Source organism: Ochotona princeps, chromosome X (assembly GCF_030435755.1).
Source record: "Ochotona princeps isolate mOchPri1 chromosome X, mOchPri1.hap1, whole genome shotgun sequence".
NCBI classification, from domain to species: domain Eukaryota; kingdom Metazoa; phylum Chordata; class Mammalia; order Lagomorpha; family Ochotonidae; genus Ochotona; species Ochotona princeps.
Window position 1 is genome coordinate 83775465 of NC_080865.1, and position 20665 is coordinate 83796129.

At 40.1% G+C, this 20665-nt stretch overlaps 1 protein-coding gene across 2 annotated transcripts in view; it reads left to right on the top strand.

Annotated features, from left to right (window-relative positions):
- Nucleotides 1–20665, top strand: part of GRIA3 (glutamate ionotropic receptor AMPA type subunit 3) — a 304452-nt gene that overhangs the window by 130530 nt on the left and 153257 nt on the right. For both annotated transcript variants that reach the window (XM_004587661.3, XM_004587660.3), the window contains exon 4: nucleotides 17932–18119. In XM_004587661.3, coding sequence (XP_004587718.2) covers nucleotides 17932–18119 — 188 coding nt within the window. The remainder of the gene's footprint in view (nucleotides 1–17931; nucleotides 18120–20665) is intronic.

A 20665-nucleotide genomic window follows, 5' to 3' on the forward strand; every position in this document is an offset into this window, starting at 1 on the left:
GTAGGGTTGATATGTTCAGAGAATAGAAGACCTGAGAGAGAGAGAAGAATAGGACAGGGGTGTTGTATTTGGGGATCAATAAACCCAACAACAAAACATTGATCCCAGAAAACCCCAACAGACTCCCTTCCAAGGAGGTTAACTTCCAGAAAGATACCCTCACACCTCAGTCAGTTGAAGATAGGGAATGTCAAGAGGCTTGAGGAAGAATGCACATCTTTAGAATGATCACAACAGTATTTCTCCAAGCTACTCAGCACCACAGAGTAGAGGAGCCTAAAGTTGCACCACTACACAAAGACCCATCCAGTTGTGCCCGCATATCTGCCACCTCCAGCTAAGCCCCTCTTTGGTCCCGTGGCATAGGCTGATTCCAAACCATTTCCTGAAAAGAATTCTGTTTGGTCTTGTCCCAGGGATGCTGGCAGAGGATGGAGGAGGATGCTTTGTGTATCCTCTGGCATTTGAGTAACTCTCGGATGCCCAGAGCTTGGAGCCAGAGGAGGCTTGTCCAAATGCTTGACCTAAAAGGGCCATGGCTCCACTTCTTTTCTAATTAGGATAATTAACCTCTCCTGCTCACTCATTCTATTCCAATCCAGAAAGCTCAAATTGAAACAGCACAGGGGACTGTCAGGCTCCAGGGACGGGAAGCAATCTCCATTCCGTTCAGCTTCATGCAGTCACCATCAAGGCAAAGCCAGGACAAGCTTTGTCACAGCAACTTTACCCTTGAAACAACCTTGGGCTACTTTGAAGGCCACTTTCAGAATTTTCATCAGTGTAAATATCCCATCAGCTATAACATTTTGCACAGTTCCATAACACTTGCTGACTAAATTGCATTGGGGAGGGCAACAGTGAGAATGCTAATAGAGTACAGCATTTCTCTTTGTATTGTCACAGGCAGTTTATGGTTCATCTAAGGAGAACAAAAACTGAATGATTTTGAGTTGGTAGCATTTGGTATGGGATTTATGAAATGCATTCTTTGGGAGTAATCACTAGAGGCAACCAACCCTTCAGGAGCATTTCAAAACTGGATTTGAATAGCAGTATTCCAAGAGAAAAGAGACACACTGGGGGCAGAATAGTAGCAGTTCTCCCCCTGGTGGCTTTGGCTGCCCATTTCACAGCTGAGAACAGGTCTGAGAATTTCCCGGCAGGTGTCCAAAGATCCTGCTGCCTCGGCACACTGGACCCAAGGAAGGCTTCTGAATCTTTAGCTGCTCCCTACTATAGAATTCAGTCCAAAGTCTTCCCTCCATGCAGCCCTCCCGACCCATGGGGGAAGCCACTATACTCTAGGGTCTCTGTGCCAAGAACTCTTTGGCTACACATCTTTGTGAGCCTCCACAGCAGCCTCCAATGGCAGGGCAAGACAATAGGTTAATATGTGAAATTGGACTGCCCATTTGGATTTAGTTACAGAGGAGTTCCTTCCAGTCTGGTACTGATAGGACTTTGCCTGGGTCTGACATGGCTGGAGCTATGGAATATGTCCCACTTAGATAAGGATGCTCACTTTCCACTTAGCATGCCATGGAGCCATCTGGACAAATTTCTCGGCAGCTTGTTAAAAAGTTTGACTTGGACCTAGGCTGAGAAAGTCAGTCATTCTCCAGGCTTGATCTCCTCCCAACACCACACTGTTCACTCCCCATCCATAATCTCTATGGCAGCCTGGGCCTTCCCTTATCCCCTCCCTCATCTTTCAAAAGGTAGCTCTCAGTAGTTGCACAATAATGACCAGAACTGTGCCTCTCAAATTCTGATGAGTTAATGAACCACCTGAGGAGCCTGCTAAAATGCATGCTCTAGTTCGTTAGGTATGCAGTGGGACCAAATAGTCTGCATTTTAAACTATCCAGCTTTGGTGATACCCATGTTGCTGATTCAAAGACCATACTTTATCTAGCAAAGGTATAGCACCCTTAGGGTCTTTCTTTATAAACTGATATCCTGATGCAGGGGTCACAGTTTAAGTATTAAGAGCATATACTCGCTTTCTGAATGACTTAAATCCAACAGAATCAGAAACTGTGGCACATCAACCTCTTTCCTTAGCAGTGAACAATGGCATTTCCTTCAGATTAAAGCCAAATATATCCTTTAGCGTAAGCAGAGCTGTGCAGAGGGTGTGGCAAACATGGACCTTGGCATTGATTCTCCTCCCTGGGACTTGGATTATTGAAATAAGCCTTCCTGGGCAACTTTCCTGCTGCCTGAAGCCAATCACACAGGCCAAACTCATTTTCTGTCCAGCCACTCCATTCATCGCATCCACTTTCACACAGTGGCTCTGGATGGCTGCTGCTGCCATATCACTCACGCTGTGATCTGCATCAGTGGTTCAGACAACGGAAGCAGCTGCATCGTCCAAGGCACAATCCATTTATTTCATGCTGGAGAAAACAATCTCCTAGCCAAGTGAGGTCAGCTAAGCTGGGCAGTGGCCGTAGCATCAAGGTGGTAAGAAATATTCCCTGTACATTATTTAGCTTCTTGCTGGAGAGCAATGTACCCCATCAGGAGCTGCCAGATGTTAGTGCAAAAGTGCCACGCTGTAGAGAGCAAGCCCATTTCTCTTCTGAGGGTTAGTTAAAACATAAGTTTTATGGAGACACTGACTGTCCCATTTGCCTCCTAAGGTAATCCCAACATCCTCTCCTCGTTAGCATTGCTACAAACTGTGTTCTTTGCTCAAAATAGCTAATAAACTTTAGAGAACATCTGGATTTGGCTTTTAATTTTTATTTAATTTTTAGATTGACAGATAGCATTGTATGCTTTTTTTATTTTGTGCAACAGGATATGATGAGGTACATATATCATGGAATAGCTAAGTCTAGCATTAACAACAGAATTATCTCATACAGTTGTCATTTTTGTTATGAGAGCACTTTGTTTTTCAAGACTGCACTATTTCATCACTAGCTATAGTCATCCTGCTATATAATTCATGCCTTGAAATTTATCCCACCTACCTAAGAGTAACTATATGTCCTCTTTCCTATAGTCCCCCATCCCATCACCATTCCCATCCTCTGATGCACCAATATTTACCTCTCTACTTTCATATTTAATGTTTTTTAGGTTCCATGTGTAAATAAGATCATGTAGTATTTGTCTTTCTGTGCCTGGCTCATTTCACACAACACAGTGACTGCTATTTCCATTCATGTTGCTGCAAATGACAGGGTACTGTTACATTGACATTTACAGGGTTAAATACTACAGATGGGAAGATTTCCGTAAGAGGATTGCAGAGCCTCATAATTATGTGTTTTCAATGCAAAATATAAACATGTTTTATGGCCTAAGGGGATTGTCAAATAGTGTTTTAAAATATACTAGCAAATTGAAAACAGCCTAAAAGTAGGCCAACTTGAAAATCCAGAATGTTCCCATACCCTCACTACCCAATGGCTGTGTGGAACCAAGTCTCAGACTCCGAACCACTGCTGGCTCTGGCAGCATTCACAAGCTAAAGAATATTTCTCATTAGCAATTTCCTTTTTGTCTTCTAGTCCTGTCCTCCTAAGCTGATTACTTAACTCTCCTAGAGAGCCTACACAGAGTCCTAGAACGCTACCTCTTCTTCAAAATAAGACCTAGCATACTGGCCAGAGGGATCAAATTTCCAGCCAAGAGAAACTCACTTTGACAGTTTAAGCCTATCCCTGAGAGCTCTGCCTCAATGAGCAGAGAAGCTTTTGGGGCACGACTAACTAGTCCCTTCCAATTCTTATGAATATTAGCTCTGTGATTCCTAAGCAGATTTCATTTTATTCCTGTGACTTCCTATCTAGTGCACTTTGCACTAGTCATCACTATAGACGACATCTTTAAGTGAATTAAGGTTCTCCATCTGTAAACCCCTCAGATTCTAGTTTCTGAAGAATTCCTACACTCAATCACAGTCATGTTGTTACTTGAAAATAATCGTGTCATCTGCATAGAACCTCTGGCAAAATGAAGCTAAATTCATGACTTTGATACCTACTAAGGTCAGATTCCACCTAATCCAAGGGCCTAGAGCTTTTTCTTCATCTGCGCCAACCAATTTTCTTATTTATGGGAAAGGAAGAGCGACCAAGCAAGCAGGAGGGAGGGAGAGATATAAACAGAGAAAGAGAGAAAGTCACTTTCATCCGCTGGTTAACTCCCCAAATGCCTATGAGAGCCGGGGCCATGCTGGGCTGCGATGCAGCAAGGAACCTGGAACTGTAGCTCTCCCACACGGGAGACAGAGACCAGGTCATGACCCATCATATGCTGCTTTCCCAGCTGCATAAGCAGGAAGCTGGACAGGCAAAAGAGGAGTACAGATTCAGTTATTTCAAGTAGCAGCTTAACCCACTGCACCGTGACACTACAACACCACAACACTTGGCCTGAGCCAAACTTTTGAGTAATCTGGACATTGGTGGAAAAGTAGGCTAGGCCAAATGATGCGTTAATTTTAATATCTCTTTGTTTTATGTCCCATAGTTCTAATCAAAGTGTTCATTTCTGATCATCTTTTCTTTGTATGTCCTGGCTTCCATTTGTCTCTTATCTAAATAGAGCTCTCTTGATTTTCCCCCAAACTCTGTTTGACAATACTTATTTATACAATCTTTTGGCCATCCCTAGAAATAGAATAGCATTTTATAGATGATATTATTGGGTCCCAGAATGGAAAAAAAAACCACAAGCTTATGCCCAGTTCAGTAAGCTCCTCAGGACTTTCTGAAAAGGTAAACCCTAAATTGCAAGCAAGTTGAGACATTTATGACACATTCTCTAAATCATATCCATGGGTAAAGAATTTTTTTTTAATTTTGAGAATGAACATGGATATAACATAATCAAAGGGTGAAAAAGTTTAAGCTTGTTTTCTAAGCAGTTTGAATGGAAGGGAGGGGGCTATTGCTGTAGTCCATGGATCTGCCAACAGTAACAACAAAATAGCTGGTATTGGTGGAGATGTAAGGAAAGTGGCAGACATATGAAGCATCAATTACCTTGACTCCATGTATGTTGATGGCAATGGAAGAGTCCAGATTAATGTTCAGGTTTTACAACTAGAAAATTTGGCAGAAATATGGAAGTCAGGAGAAACAGAGGCAAAGGAGCATGTGGGACTGTGAGAAATAAATGAGAGGACAAGCAAGGATATATGAGGATAAAACCATTGGATCTAGTAACTCCAACTCAATCCCAAAGCTGAAGATTAACTCATGATAGACCATTACCTGGAAAGCCATACTTCCATTTCTGTTGATCATTTACTTGAAATAGTTGCATAAAATGGGTTCCCATAGGCCCCTGAAATTCTGGAATGTCTCTGGGTGGAACACCATAATGTGTTCTAGAGATCTCCCTGCCATGGAGAAACACAGAAAAAACTATGTGACCCTATATTTGCTGGGAAGTCACACATGTCTGAGAAATGTTGTGCTGATGTAAGGAGAAAAGAAGAGTATGTATTTGGAACCCAAATCCGCATGTCGATTTCAGTTCCAAAATGTCCTAGTTATGTGCTGTTATTCATCAACACGGATCTCTCCAAGGCTCCATTTTCTTATCTGTTAATAAACATATCTACTCACTGCTTAGCATTGTTGAGAGGGTCAAATGTGGTCATGTACACAAATATCACAGCAACCAGCCCCAAAATAGACAGTCAATAAATGCTTTCTAACAATGAAAGGAAAAAGAGTTCAACTTAAAATCTAAGAAAAGACAGTGAGAAATGGATATCCAAATAATGAATGAATCTTTTATAGACATCACCATCATCTGTAACCTAAGATTTTCAAGCTGAGAAAAGATGGATGTGAGGGCCTGAAGTCCTCATTTGCCACCACCTCCATCAACTTCTCTGCTCAGGGTTAAGGATTTGGAACAGAACCTCACCAAATGAGAGGTTGTTGGAGTGGGGGTAAGGCTTTTGCAGGTGGAGAGGGCAATGAGGAAAAATCACCAAAAGCTACAGATGCCAGAAAAGGCTGGAACCTGTAAGAGAATTTGTGTGATGAAGCAGTAGGAGCCAAGCCATGAGCTTCAAATCGCACACAGATCAGAGTAAGCCAGAGATGGGAGGCCCAGAGAGATTTGAGCAGGAAAATGGGCTTTAACCCATAAATTTACCCCTGGTCACTCTATGCAAAGATGCTGAAGGAAAGAGGTTTAGAGCCTTTAAAGAAGTCATGGAAGTCTTAGAGGCAAAGTTGCCGAAAATATAACTGTCCCAATAGTCCTGTTCAATGTTAACTTTTACTCTATTTCAAAATGAGTCTTTATCCAAAAATCACAACAAAATGTCATTTAATATTAATATGAAAAGTGAAAACAAGACAAGGCTATGCTTATGGCCAGATTTAGGATCTGCCATTGGGTAAACCGTTTTCCCTCTCTGTGCTTCCATTTCTCATTTATACAATGAAGATATTGAGGTCATCATTAATTCTCACTCTAATGTTTGAGAATTTGAAGATGTTTGGAAGGAATCTTACCATTGTCAGCAGCCTGACTTTTCTGCAGATAAGGCAAGATTCAGCCATGGCTTCTGGACCCCAAAGCCCAGAAAAGGTGAAATATTAACCTATAACGCTCCACTGTAATGCTAAATCCATTCTTGTATCCCCATTGAAATAACTCACTTGAAAGGAAGCAAAGTAAATTGTTCTTGTGGCTACTCCATGTTTTGTTTTGTTTTGTTTTGTTTTGTTTTGTTTTGTTTTGTTTTGTTTTGTTTTGTTTTTAGTGTCAAGGGAGCATGAAAGTACTTACTCTGTGAGCTTTGCACATCCCACTTTGAATCTACCCAAGGAGGTTTTAGATCACAGCATTAATTCCAAGGAAACATTTTCTTTCCTAAAGGGAAAAGTGTGTTCTCTATTGTCCTCAGGACTGTATCTTTGGCCCTTCTCTATCCCCTAGGCAAGAGCTTGCCCTTAATATTGTCTTTGACAGCCTTCCAATAGGATTAGGATCAAGAAGTCTCAGCACTTTTGGCAGATACAACATACAGAATAAACCTCTGAAAATAGATCCATATCCCTTTCATCTTTGGTATACAGTTATCTCCATTTGCTACCCCTTTCCTTAGTCATCATCCATATCTCTCACCCCAAAAGCTGAGAAATGGTAAGGCTTCTCTTAGCCTTCCTCTCTAAAACTTGAGAGTAAAGGACAATGTTCTAAGATTAGTCACTTTCCTGATGGGAAATTTTGCTTATTGAAAGCAAAGCACATATGTATTCCAGGTCTTCCAAAAACTTCTTGAAGTTCCATCATATTTTCTGAATTCAAGGCCCACTTGCATCAGTTCACTTTACTATTCCTTAGTCGCATGCTATAGTATGAACTGTTTTGCATTAAACAAGGCCCAGAGTGTAGGAGGCCCATGTAAAACACATCCACTAGCGGGAACCTCATCAAAATTCATCTTCTTGAAATAAAGCAGGCAGTGTGGGCAGTCCTCTCGTTGGTAGTCACCAGATTCCAACAGGAAATATTGGACCAGGGAACAAGACATGCCCTGGCCCACTGGTAGTACTCCTTCCTCCAACCTGTTAAGTGGATCCCTTTTTAACTGCACAAAAGGTCTTCCTTCCATTACAACTCTCAATCAGAGCTGGCTAGTGCATTCTCTAGTTGAAACCTAGGGTTAGCTCCCTCCTTCCTCCTATTATCCAGACCACTCCCCATTTGCTTGGCTGGCAGACTTAGTCATGTGATCAGTGCTAAAAAATCAATGATTTCAAGAGGATTAAGAAGCCAAGTGAGGAAATCTAAGAAACCCTATTAATGGGTCTGATCAATCATCACGTGACATCTATTAAGTGCTCAGCAGTCCACAGAGCATCTTTGAGATGACTTCTGTCCTCTGTGAGTTTGCATTGCAGGCAGCCTATTCCAGGCCAATTACCCAGACACCCAACAGAACCATGAAGGCACAATGCACAAGTGCTTTTCTATTCCCTTTCATCCAAACTCCATTTGCTTTCTGTTGTGTTGTTGCTGTTTATATCAGACCTTGTGTGGTTGAGGATCAGAGACTTCGCCCATTCCGCCTTTCCCAGACGTTAAACACATGGACTCCAGATGGTCTTCTAAATTTCCTTTCAGCTGACAATGCAAAGTAAGTTTATTTTCACTCCACAAAACTGACACATCTATTTGGGCATATTTTCTCAGTTTATGGTGAACAAAATGGAGCTACATAATTCACCAGCAGGAAGACAGAGTTCATAACAAAGCACAGGGTGAAAGACAAACTTGGAAAAGGTTAGGGTTAAATGGCACTGCCAGCTTCAGAGCCAATCTTAAACTTGACAAGTAGCCAGTAGCTGCCTCCTCAAGTGAAATATTAGGCTACCAGAAATACCTCACACTACCAAAGAATACTCATCACTTACTGTTGTGTGTAAGTTTTCCATTAGAGGTGGATCCATTTACTTGGAGTCCTTAAAATTCTAATTTTTAAACATGAATCTTTCATGGAGGGGAGTGACAACTGAAACTGTTATGAGTCATGCATAGTCTAATGTAAGTAATGAATTTGAGTTGGGTTGGGGATTTGCATGGGGAAGAGGAAAATACAGGGCTGTGAGATCAGGAGCACCTTCTGTGCATCAATTCCACCAACTAGCATAGGACCCATCCAATCACGCACCTGCAAGGAAGAAAAGACTTGCAGAGGGCCATCTCTTAATTAAAGAAAAGCTTAAACAAACGCAATGATGAGAAACAAAGGCCTTAGGGAAATCTTAATTTGCTAAGGGTAAATTGGACTGTGTGTGGGTTAATATTTGTTTTTATCCTGTTTCATAAAATTCACAGACTGACATCCATATGCAAACCCAGAGAGGTTTTTGATCTTCCCATCTTAAGTTCCATTCATACAGAACAGCTTCTGCATTAGCATCTCAAGTTTAGACAATCACTACAGTGATTTTGATGAAAACCAAAAGTGTTTAAATCAAGTTAAAACAAAAACAAGCAATAACAAAACAACAAAATGTGGATTCAAATGTGCGATGGGAATCTTTCCATGAATTATTTTTAAAGGAAAGTACACTTTGTAATATGAATAATCATACTCTGAAGTTTTGGCTCTGAATTCACACTTTTATATTTTCAGGTTTCTAAGATGTGGTAAAATATAATGCCAAAGGACTGAACTGAGCTCATTGTATCTCTCTTTCCTTTGCCTCTATTTTCCACTCTTTATTTCTGAGATAAAAACCACTTTCACAATCCACTCTAGCTTATTCTTCCCCTTTTACTGTCACAATATGCAAGACAACTTTACGTAAAAGTCCATGGAAACCATGGGAGTTTCAGTAAATAATGAGAGTGGTTCTTATAAAGTTTGATTTAAAGTCCAGGAGAGCATCAGAATTGGAGTAGAACAATAATTTTTCTTTGCCTCTTTATATCCCCAATGATTCTTTTTGATGAATAAGAAAATTAATTTTATGAGAATGTTAAACTTCTATTCATTGAAATATATCACAAACAGCATTAAAAATCAAATAAACCATGTTAGCACATAGTGTCTATTACAGACATTTAAATAAGAAAGTCATTACTATCACTAGAAATGTGAACAAAGGAAATGAGCAAGCAATATTCGAAATAAGGAATAAACTAGTACCAAAAATGGGAAAGCATCACTAACTTCACTAATAAAGAAATGCCAACAAAACAGAATCCTGTGTTCACTTGCAAAGTAGGCAAATACTGTATTCAATCCTGACAAGGGACAGAGAAATAAATATTCTTTCATATTCTGCTGATGGGAACAAAAAGTAGGACAATCTTGGCGGTGGGCAATTTGTCAATATCTATCAAGAGCTTAGAAAACGTTCAGAAGTGTTTGACTCAGTATTCCTTCTTCTAGTGGTTATCTTAGAGAAACAGTTTGACAAAAAATTTTTATGAGTATTGTTACCACACATTCATAACAGTGAGAAATCAGAAGTAAACAAACTGCTCATATTAACTAATGGTTAACTAAGAACTACTTGTGTTTCACTGTATGTCAAACATTGTTTTAAATAGTTGTCCAAAAATTGGTAGAAATTATATACTAATATGGCTTGAATTCTGTGACCATCCTAAAAGTTATACGAATGGAGTGAGGTTGACTATATTTTCCTCTGATTACTGTATACAGCCCATGCCTATTTTCCTGTTGCAATATGGCCTTCTTATTTCTTATTTCTTATCTCTTAATTATAATAATCAACAAGCCTTTGGCTATAACACAAATTAAAATATGTTAACTAAGAAAAATATTTCAAAAATATAATGTATCTAAGTGATGGAAGATTAGGTAGCCATTAAAATGATTACAAATATTTAATGTAATAAACTGTTCAGGATATAATGCTAGGCATTTAAAAGGCAAAGTGCAAGTAGTATAATCAATTTGATCAAAGTCAGTGCAAAGTATACATAAAATAGAGTAAAAGGTAGGGAAATCATCCATACTTTCTATTTCTCACATTTTTTCCTATTTTCCCAAATGCTCCAAATGAGCACATATTAATTTTACATTTAGAATAACACAGATGCTGCCTCAGAAAAAGCAAGGCATTCCTAAAGTTCTTTTGAGTATGCGAGGGTCAGCTTCCCATGCACCCAGAGTCCCCAGTTTCCTCATTCACACACAAGAGGCCATTTGTAACCTGGGTTCAATCCCTCTTTCCTTGCCTCTTTTGGGTCTTTCTTTGCTGACTTCTAGGTGGAACACAGCCTTTCTCACCCACAATTCTCCTGCCCTGGTGAAGGTCCCCTAAGGAAAGAGCCCTGCTTCATGCACTGCATTTGTAGGGCTTGCCCTTAGATGAGTTCAGGGGTTCTCAGCCCTGTCAGTTAATGGGGATCCCATGGCAGGCTTAAGACAAAACAAATCTTTGGATTCATTCCCTCAGATCTGATTTTATTGGTCTTGAATGAGATGGGGTTATCAATTAGTTTAGAGTTCTCAAGGTAACTATCATGTAAAACTAGGCTTGAAAAACCACAGAAGTAGGCAAAGACAGAGACAGAGAGAATGAGAGAGAGAGAAAGAGAGAAAGAGAGAAAGAGAGAAAGAGAGAAAGAGAGAAAGAGAGAAAGAGAGAAAGAGAGAGAGAGAGAGAGAGAGAGAGAGAGAGAGAGACAGTGCATTCTCCAGGTGAATTCAGTTGAGGACACAGCCTTGATAGCTCTCTGGGAAGCTTTCTCGCCATGGTCCCCTCAATTCACCCCACCCCTGAGGTTCCTGTAAGCTATCACCTATTCATTTATCAAATGCCATATCATATAGCATGCAACCAGCTTTCATATGCTTCCTTTGAATAACTACAAAACAATGATCAACATCCCTTTGCCCTCCCTTTTCAAATTCACCAAAGTGAATGTCGCTGCTAAAACACAACTGTGTTAGCTAGAAGTGGCACACGTGATCCCCTGAGCTGCTACTGTAGAAATGGGCTATGTGGCACGTAGAAACGGGCTATGTGCTAAGAGTTAGACAAGGACAGGGAAGTTTTGAGGTGGGGAAGAAGGAAAAAAGAAAAAGCTGAAAATGGAACTAATAGGCCTAGTCCTGGCTTGGGATAGATGGCGAAATCAGAGTGTGTCTTCAAAAGGTGAAGATGAAAGCGCACATAAAAAGACCAGCTCACTCCACTTCACCGTCTTGCTAGGGCTCATCCTGAAATGAGACCTACAAAACAGGTTGGCCAGCCCTATATACTTGAACACACACTTAAGTTGGAAGTCGGAAAGCTTGCTTGCAGGCCCAAAGTTAGTCTGAGGCAGGCAAGGCTGCACTTGCACAACCCTGAAAAAGTGCTTTCTTCAAGTCTGAGCCCTAGAAACTTGACCTGCCTTGCCCTAGCTGCAGACCAGCTTTCTCCCATTTGAATCCTCTCTCTGATCCCCAGTTAGCTGTGTGGTCTTGGGCAAGTCACTGCCCTGCTGTAAACACTGCTTCCTCAAACCAGTGGAACTTCACTTTTGTGTTTATAATACATTCAGCTTCTATAAAAGCTTCATTTGAAAAAAAGCCCCACACTACGTTAAAAGTCATACCCTACCTGCCTGAGTCATTTGGGAAGACGCTGTAGCCTGGAATGTTGTGATTCAGTGTGATAATTAGAGGCCACAAGAGTTTTCATGGGCAAGTTTGAGCCTCTCTTTTACAACCCAAAAGTATTGGAAAGGCAGTTTCTAGCATGGGCCACTGGACAGATATTGAATTACCCTCCGGGAAAGATCAACCTGCCTCTTTTTAGAACACTTCCAGAGGGTCAGTCAAGCCTTTGGGGGTCTTGTAGCAAACCCTCTGAGAATCCCAGCCTAGCACAAATTGCTATAAATGTCAACATTCATGCGAAGCCCATTCATCAGTATCAGACACTTTTGGCACTTTGGGGATTGTTCGAGATCATGTCAGAAGTGTGGATATTGTAATACTGAGAGATGTGGTACAGGCTTACGAAAAATGACAGATGATGGCCATCACTGCTAAAAGATGTAAGCAGAAAAAAAAAGATCATCCTCAATTATTCTTTGTTGGGAGTCCTTGCTACCAAGCCATATGTTAATATCTTATTTATTGTTCTATGTTCGCTGATGAAATACTCTTTGTTCAGCATGGAGTGAATTTACATTTTGTTTGTACAGTGAACAAAATCTTAGCCTTTCTTTCTCTGAGATAATGATTTTGAAATTTTTGTGTCTTCTGTCATCAATGTCATTTGATCAACCTAGTAGTCACAGACTGAACGCTTTGGGAATTCACAAAGTGTTTATTGGGTTGTACTCCCATTACCAAACTTATGCAGATTTAAGCCAACACAGAACATGGGCTGTGGTATGATCGGAATCTGGCCTCAGCCTTACCCTTCAGGGACCTCTGAAGTTGGGATGATGCTTGAGTTGTCCCATTGCAGGTTAAGTGACTGTGCCTGTATATGCCATGGCAACTAGTTATTTGAATACATGCTGCCCTGGGAATGAGGCAAAAGCCATAGCCAGGAAAATCTCTTGAACCAACAGTTTTCCCCAGTAACAAAAGGAGTAAGCCCTGTGGTGCCAAAGGAAGACTGGGCATCACAGCATCCCTGCAGCGAAGGGCAGCCCTCACCAACATAGTGTCCGTATTTGCCAAGAGCAGCCTAGCAATATGCCCAGCAGGATTAGTTCAGCCATGGCTGCAGCCCAGCTCAACATCTGTAATGGCCATGTAATTGCAACAGGCTCCTATGTTATCTTGGCCAAGTGCACAGGATAGTCTAGCACTGAACCCATCACCCATATGATAACTCTTATAGCTTAAAACGGGGGTTGGGGGGGAGGCAGAAAGTTCCAGTAGTCTGGAAACAGGATGAGAGAATTTCTTGCTCAGCTCAAAGAAAAGTAGAGTTTGGTGTGGCAATGTTTGGCAGGTTGAAGCTCATGCAGAGCGGATGACAATTGGGAAGCTGCTAAAACAGCAGGCTTGTTTTTACAAAGCCAGGGCTTTGCTTCATACCTCACCACCTACAAGTACTGGTGCCTGCCTTTGTTCTGCCTCCCAAGGCCTTTTCCCCCATTTTTGTTCTCCCTCAAGCCTCTATTTACTCTGCTTGGTCAGCTGCCACATCGAACAATCAAACAATAATAAATTAGATATGAGGACAAAATCATTTCTTGGACTGCTCCCTGACATGTACTGAAGTGAGGTGACCACGCCCTGCAGAGTCCTAGAGTGCACAGTCACATACTCCAGCCGACACAGAGATGCTCAGCTTGGTAAAAGACATGGTAGTGGGAAGCCACTTTTCTGGCTTGCTTAAAAATAATGTGAGCAGGTTTGTAGCCCAGGAGCCCCCGACACACACTCATTAAAAAATCAGTGTGTCTTTTCTGCTTAATTTTTGAATAACCAATGCATTTATGTGGTTCAAAGAACAAAAGTATGAAAGGCTGTGCAAAAATCAGTGTTTATTAAAAGGCCTCTTGATTGTGGCAGCAGGCAGCACACAGAGGAGGGCTCACCTGCCGTCTGTGTCTTCCAGGGGCTCAGGCACCACAAACTGCATGAGTCATACACTTTTTCATCTCAATTGTTTTAGAACTTAGACAATATTGCCTGCTTCTTGCAAAGAGTCCAACATTACACAAATAAATGAAATTAGAAGCTCTTGATAATCCCACACCTCAAAACTAACTCCTGCCAATTCCTTTAGGGCTTCTTTTTCTTCTATACATATATAAAAACCTATGGGTTTTTTTTTTAAATAAAAATGTGATTATATTATAAATGCTATTCCAAAGCTTTCTTTCTTCTATTCTTACACAGTATGTAGTATGTCACCTACATCAAAGAAATTTTCCCATACTACTATGTACAGATTCAGCTATCTTTTTAACAGCAGTATAGTCCTCCGCACACATGTACTACATGTGTTCAGTTTTACTTTGACTTTGTAAATGTCTTTAATATTGTCTTTAAATCAGGTTCTCTGCTGGTTGTAATTGATTTATCTTGAATTTGGATCCATTCATCATTGGAGAACTTAATGGGAAATTAGGAAGAAAGCTCAGTGAAGGTTAGAGGGGAAGAAGATCCTCAAGAAAGACCTACAGCTAGCAGCAAAAGGCAGAGATGGGTGCATACTCCCTGAGTGGGTAACAATAAAGGCACTGAATGAGTGGCGAAATAATTTTCCATATGTAAAAACATGTGAAAATGGGGGGAAATGGGGGTTAGAACAGAGTGAGGAATTTAAAAAAACAGGAGAAAGAAGTTAGAATGGAATTCATCATGACACTGAGTTGTTTCAGAGCACAGGTTTTATGGAAAGAATTGTCATGTTTTAATTGAATCCAAGCTTGATGTGAATGTAGTTTGGCAACTTGAATATTTAAAAGCATTAGCGATCAGAGCCAGTGCCATGGTCAGGCTAAGCCTTTGCCTGCAGCACGAGCATCATATATGATTGTTGGTTTAAGTTTTGGCTGCTCCATTTCTGATTCTGTTCCTTGCTGGCAGCCTAAGAAAGCAGCAAAAGAGGGCCCAACTCTTTGGGCCCCTGAATCCACATGAAAGACTCAGCAGAGGCTCCTGGCTTCGAACTAGCCTAGCTCTGGCCATGGCAGCCATTTGGAGAGTGAACCAATGGATGGGAGATCTCTCTCACTCTCCCCTTATTTCTGTAACTCTGCCTTTCAAATTAAAAAATAAACATTTTTTAAAATGTATTAGAAAACCTAGGCTGTGAGAATAATGACCCATATCAAAGCAATGCATAATCCCATTATCATCCACATTGGTCAAATTACATCTGAAATATCAGGATCAATTAAACATTGACACATATCCATAGAAGAGACAGAACAATGCAGAAATCTATCATGTCATAATAGTTAAAGAGATTGAGACTCTTTAATCAGAAGGAAAAAAAGGTTAAAGGGAGACATGCTAATTGCCTTTAAAACATGAAGAACTCCCCACCCCTCCCCAAACCCTCCCACCATGGTGGATTCCTCCACCTTGTTGCATAACCACAGTTCAAGTTCAGTTGAGATTCCCCCATTGCAAGCATATACCAAACATAGAGTCCAGCATCTTATTATCCAGTCAAGTTCAACGGCTTCTTAGGTGGGGAGAATCCAAATACCTATGAAACTGTGTCACATAATACAATGTAATTAATGAATTAAAAATAATAAATAAAAAAAACATGAAGAACTGTCACATGGAAAAGGTACCAACATGTAGAAATTACAAAAATGGAGACTTTGACTCAATGCATGAACACTGGTATTTTACGAAAGTAATTTTCTAAAAGTTTACATTAAACATATCAAAGGCTCCCTGTGTAATTTTATTGCCATTAATATTCAGCCAATACTTCTCCATAAATAGCACAGAGGTAAATTCAACAATGTTGAATTTTCATTAATTCTTAATTAGTAAGATTCAGAATAATGAGGTCCTATTGTGCACTGCTTAAGAAAGATTTTCAAATGCTTTAATCTCTTTCTTCCTGTTTCTTTCTTAATCCAATGCCTTCGCCCACTATGTGCCCTCAACTCCCACTGAAACAGAGAACACATCAACCCCCCCCCCACACACACACACAAATGTAAATCTGAGAAACAAATGTATGGCTGTTTTAAAAGAGTAAGAATTAACATTTAAAGCAACAATAATTTATCGTGATCTGTAATTTTGAGCTCCTATTCTGAAATGGCTCATTTGGAAATTACCAAGTACTTGGGTTTTCATTTGTGATTTTCTTCCTGCATACAGGCAGCACACAAAGGAGTTGTAATGACCAGTTGAGTCACCACTGCCATCTCCCTGAAGCATGGTCTCCAAATGTCAATACCATTTTCAATACAGTGAAGAAGATTCTAAACTGACCTGCTTATACCACAGGATAAGCCCCAGAAGCATAGAACTTGGAATATGTTCAAAGAATCTTCCTCCATTCTCTGCTGCTGCGGTTACTGAATTATGTCACACATAATTCTGGTTTTGCCAAGCATTTATATCACCCTTTCCCATGTGTCATTGCCTGGCAATAAATGCAAAACTATCTAAATTTATCTGGGAAAATAGAGCTGCTTTTGACACTACTTCAATGAAATGATGTCTATGTCGATGGAATTATACTAGATTAAGGAATCATACCAGAAGCAAAACTGTATGCTTGATATGACATTAGAAATATAGATGAACCAAGAGACAAGGATTTGGAAATACTTATGTTCTTCTAGTGGTTCACGTTTATGATATACTGCTCTTCCCAACTTCTCAAACCCCAAGTCCAAAAACATTATCCAAAGTTCAAGCATCAGATCTTTACATTCTCCTTCAAGATAGATGCAGGATGTCAGATGCTAACAGATGTCTGAGTTAAATTAACTAAAAAAAAAAAAAAATCAAGAGTTTGTGGAAAGTTTAACTGAGAGAAAAGATGAATTCATGAAGACCTAGTATGATTGAGCTTTGTCAGTACACTGTGATCGAGGGACAAATATAATACCTTGGTTATAGACTGTCCAACTTTTATAGGTATATTTTACTCAGGAGATATCATCTACCTTGTTAGCTATGTCCACGCATAGGTCAGCTACTTTACATGCATACTAAGGCTCTGTCTTCACTAAAGTGGTTTTTAGGACGAGTATACTTAAGTAGAAGATGAAAGAAATGACCTTCAAATGCAATCAGAAAAACTGCAGCCAAAAATAGGAATAAGATTTTGTAATTCATTCCTCATATATTTGGATAATGCATACCAATAAAACCAATTAAGGGCCCGGTGGCATGGCCTAGCAGCTAAAGTCCTCACCTTGAATGCCCTGGGATCCCATATGGGTGCTGGTTCTAATCCCGGCAGCTCCACTTCCCATCCAGCTCCCTGCTTGTGGCCTGGGAAAGCAGTCGAGGACAGCCCAATGCTTTGGGACACTGCACCCGCGTGGGAGACCCGGAAGAGGTTCCTGGTTCCTGGCTTCAGATTGACACAGAACCAGCCGTTGCGCTCACTTGGGGAGTGAATCATCGGACGGAAGATCTTCCTCTCTGTCTCTCCTCCTCTCTGTATATCTGACTTTGTAATAAAAATAGAAAATAAATCTTTAAAAAAAAAAAAACGATTAAGTACTATAATTTGGCTGCAATTTCTTAGGGAAACACATGGGCTGGGCTGGGCTGGGACTCACAAACTATAGAATCTTCTTCCCCGTAAAACAAAATGCAGACACTAATGGTTTAGTTGGAGCTGAGGTTATTAGCAGCAAACTTGCTCCCCAACAGTGGGTCAGGTTGAGAGGGACCCATTGGGCCATTGCAAGCAACTCAATAGGATCTTTAATTCCTTACAGACAGATTTTTTTTAATTAAAAAAAAGTCATTGTAGCTGTTTTTTTTTTTTTTTTCAGGATTTTCCATCCTCCAAGCGATCATGGAAGCAGCAGTGCAAAACAATTGGCAAGTGACAGCAAGGTCTGTGGGAAACATAAAGGACGTTCAAGAATTCAGGCGCATCATTGAAGAAATGGACAGGAGGCAGGAAAAGCGATACCTGATTGACTGTGAAGTTGAAAGGATTAACACAATTTTGGAACAGGTATGTTTGAGATTTATTCTATCCCCATCCAACAATGTTAAATCATCAACCCGAGGCAGTTCCCAGATCTGCTAATAAATTAAGTAGCCAGCAGACTCTAGGTGCCAACAGTGTTTGATAGTCTCTGTAATCCTTTTTTCCTCCTCAGTGATCACAGGGTTTGGGGGGTGGGGAAGGGGAAGAAGAAAAGAAAATCTAAACCGTAGAAAATTGCATGCTATGATTAATCTGGAAGCCTCCGCAATTTAATGCTGCCTATCAGATAAATAACAGCCTTCTATACCTCTATTTCATAGATAACTATTTGAAAGTAACATCTTTCCTTCTCTATAACTATTCCCATTAATGGGACAGACGAAGGATTAGGCAGGGCAGAGGGTAGGATTTTGCAGCAGGCGCCTCATTACTAGAATCTGTGCACTCTTCCAAGACTCTTTATAAAATCACCAGCCAGTCTTGATGAGTGTGTGTACGCAAAGTGTCAGAACAGTATTCACTAAGGTCAGATTTGTCAATATTTCTGTAGATTATCCCTCAGGTGTGAGGAGCGACAGGAAGAAATGTAAGGTCATTTGTAAAAATAAGATGGCGTCTGAGCAAAGATGTTCACCATTTTAAAACATGAGCAAAGTAAAAAGGAAAAAGTCCAAGGGGCAAAATTCAATGGGCCAAATTGTATTCCATATTAAATTTTTGATATGGAAATTCCAGGCCAAAAATATTAGAAGAAATGTTTCACCCTAAGCCAAATGGACGTTCTGTTTTGGGATAAAGAGTCAAATTGAAATGTGGTAAAAGTGTATTATTTCCCTTAGACATCTCAATTTGCCAGTTAATCATAAAGTACCTCTGCTGCCATAAAGGCAAACATTTCCATTCTAATTCAATCCCAGTATACCTGGGGGCCAAAACAGCTTCGGAGATTGAAATTACAGTGAGCATTCCTTTCCTGGGAGAGTTGCTTTACAGTGAATTAAACATTAACAATTTGTCAAATATGCCACCATCTGAGGAGTATGTGAAAAAGGAATGAAGGGAAAGGAAGGCAAGGTGAGAGGAGACGGAAGGGAGGGGAGGAGTAGAGGAGGGGAGAAAAAGGAGAAGGGAGGGAAGAAGGGTGGGAAATCGCTCAGTGTGCATGCTAGATACACAAAGCCATCACCTCCTTAAGAACAGCATCAGCTCTACTGAATCACACTTCACAGAATATCTAGAACAGCAGCCTGGTTAGATCAAGTTTCCCAACTAACATTCCCTTGAGATACTCAAATGACCCTCTCGTCCCCACACCCTCCCTCCACCAAAAAAATAAAACAAAAATTCCTTTGATTTTCTTAGATCTTGAAAGTGAAGAATCAGGTCAGGGATGCTGGTATGTGTACTACATGCCCTCTACAATTTCATACCAAAATAACCCTTTAGTGGGTGACCTACTTAACAGTCCAAAGCAAAGGGAACATCCTCCTTGTCATTCTTTACCTTCCCTCTTTGGTATTAGCGACATCGGCTTTCTGCATATCTTATATCCTCTTAAATCCTTTGACTGTTACAGGCCCTTATACTCAAAATCTGTGTTTTTTTAAGAGGACATGATAAAAAAAGCAGTGGGTAGAACTGGAAATTCTATGCAGCTATGGGCCTGCAGGTACTTAAGTTTTCTCATCTACATAATGGAGAAAATAAAACTTGCTTTACCTTACATGATTGATAATTATTACTTTCAAAGATATAAAATGCTATCTAAAACTAATGAGTATCACCATACACTCTTAGGAAAACTAAATTACCCTTATTTCAAAACTCTATACTCACTTTTCTTGTCTCACTCTCTTACATATGCACAGTATCCCTCGAAATACTTGCCACACAGTTTTCCAGGGAACATTAACAAAGAAATATTTTAGCAGCATGTGGATAAGAGGTAGAGTTTATTTCATTTATTCTTTTCCCTCTTTCAAAAAACTGTCACAAAATCATCAACCCACATTTTTTTCCCCTTCCACTTCAGGAGTCCCCACCAAGCCATGATTTCTGTGACAGGGATCAGGTTTATCTTGCTCACTGTTATAGATCCAGTGTCCATAGTATCGGATGGATGCATGGATGGAGGGCTGGATATTGAACAAGTACATTTCAGTATGTTTCACTGAAATTTCATTATTTTCATTGAAGGCAAAAAGTGGCTATAGCCATACAATGTGATTGTTAAAGTACACAGTTTCAGAGCGGTTTTAGATGGTGGCTCTCTATTTAAGCCTATTTCAAAAATAACATGAATTTGACATAATTTCTTTCTTCTTTATAAGAATAAATATCCCATTAAAGAAATTACTTAAAGAAAACAAAAGTTAAGATATTTCTTTAGAGAAAACATTTTTCTTTCTGGTTCTTAAGCATTCTGCATGCAAACTTACCACAATTCTCTAGAAAGATCCTGGCTAGAATGACAACCTTTATAATTTAGTTGATATCAAGTTTTCGGAAGAGATGACCTCACACTGCAAGTGTGTTTTCAACTTTGTTTGAGGTCATTTTCATGGAAGGAA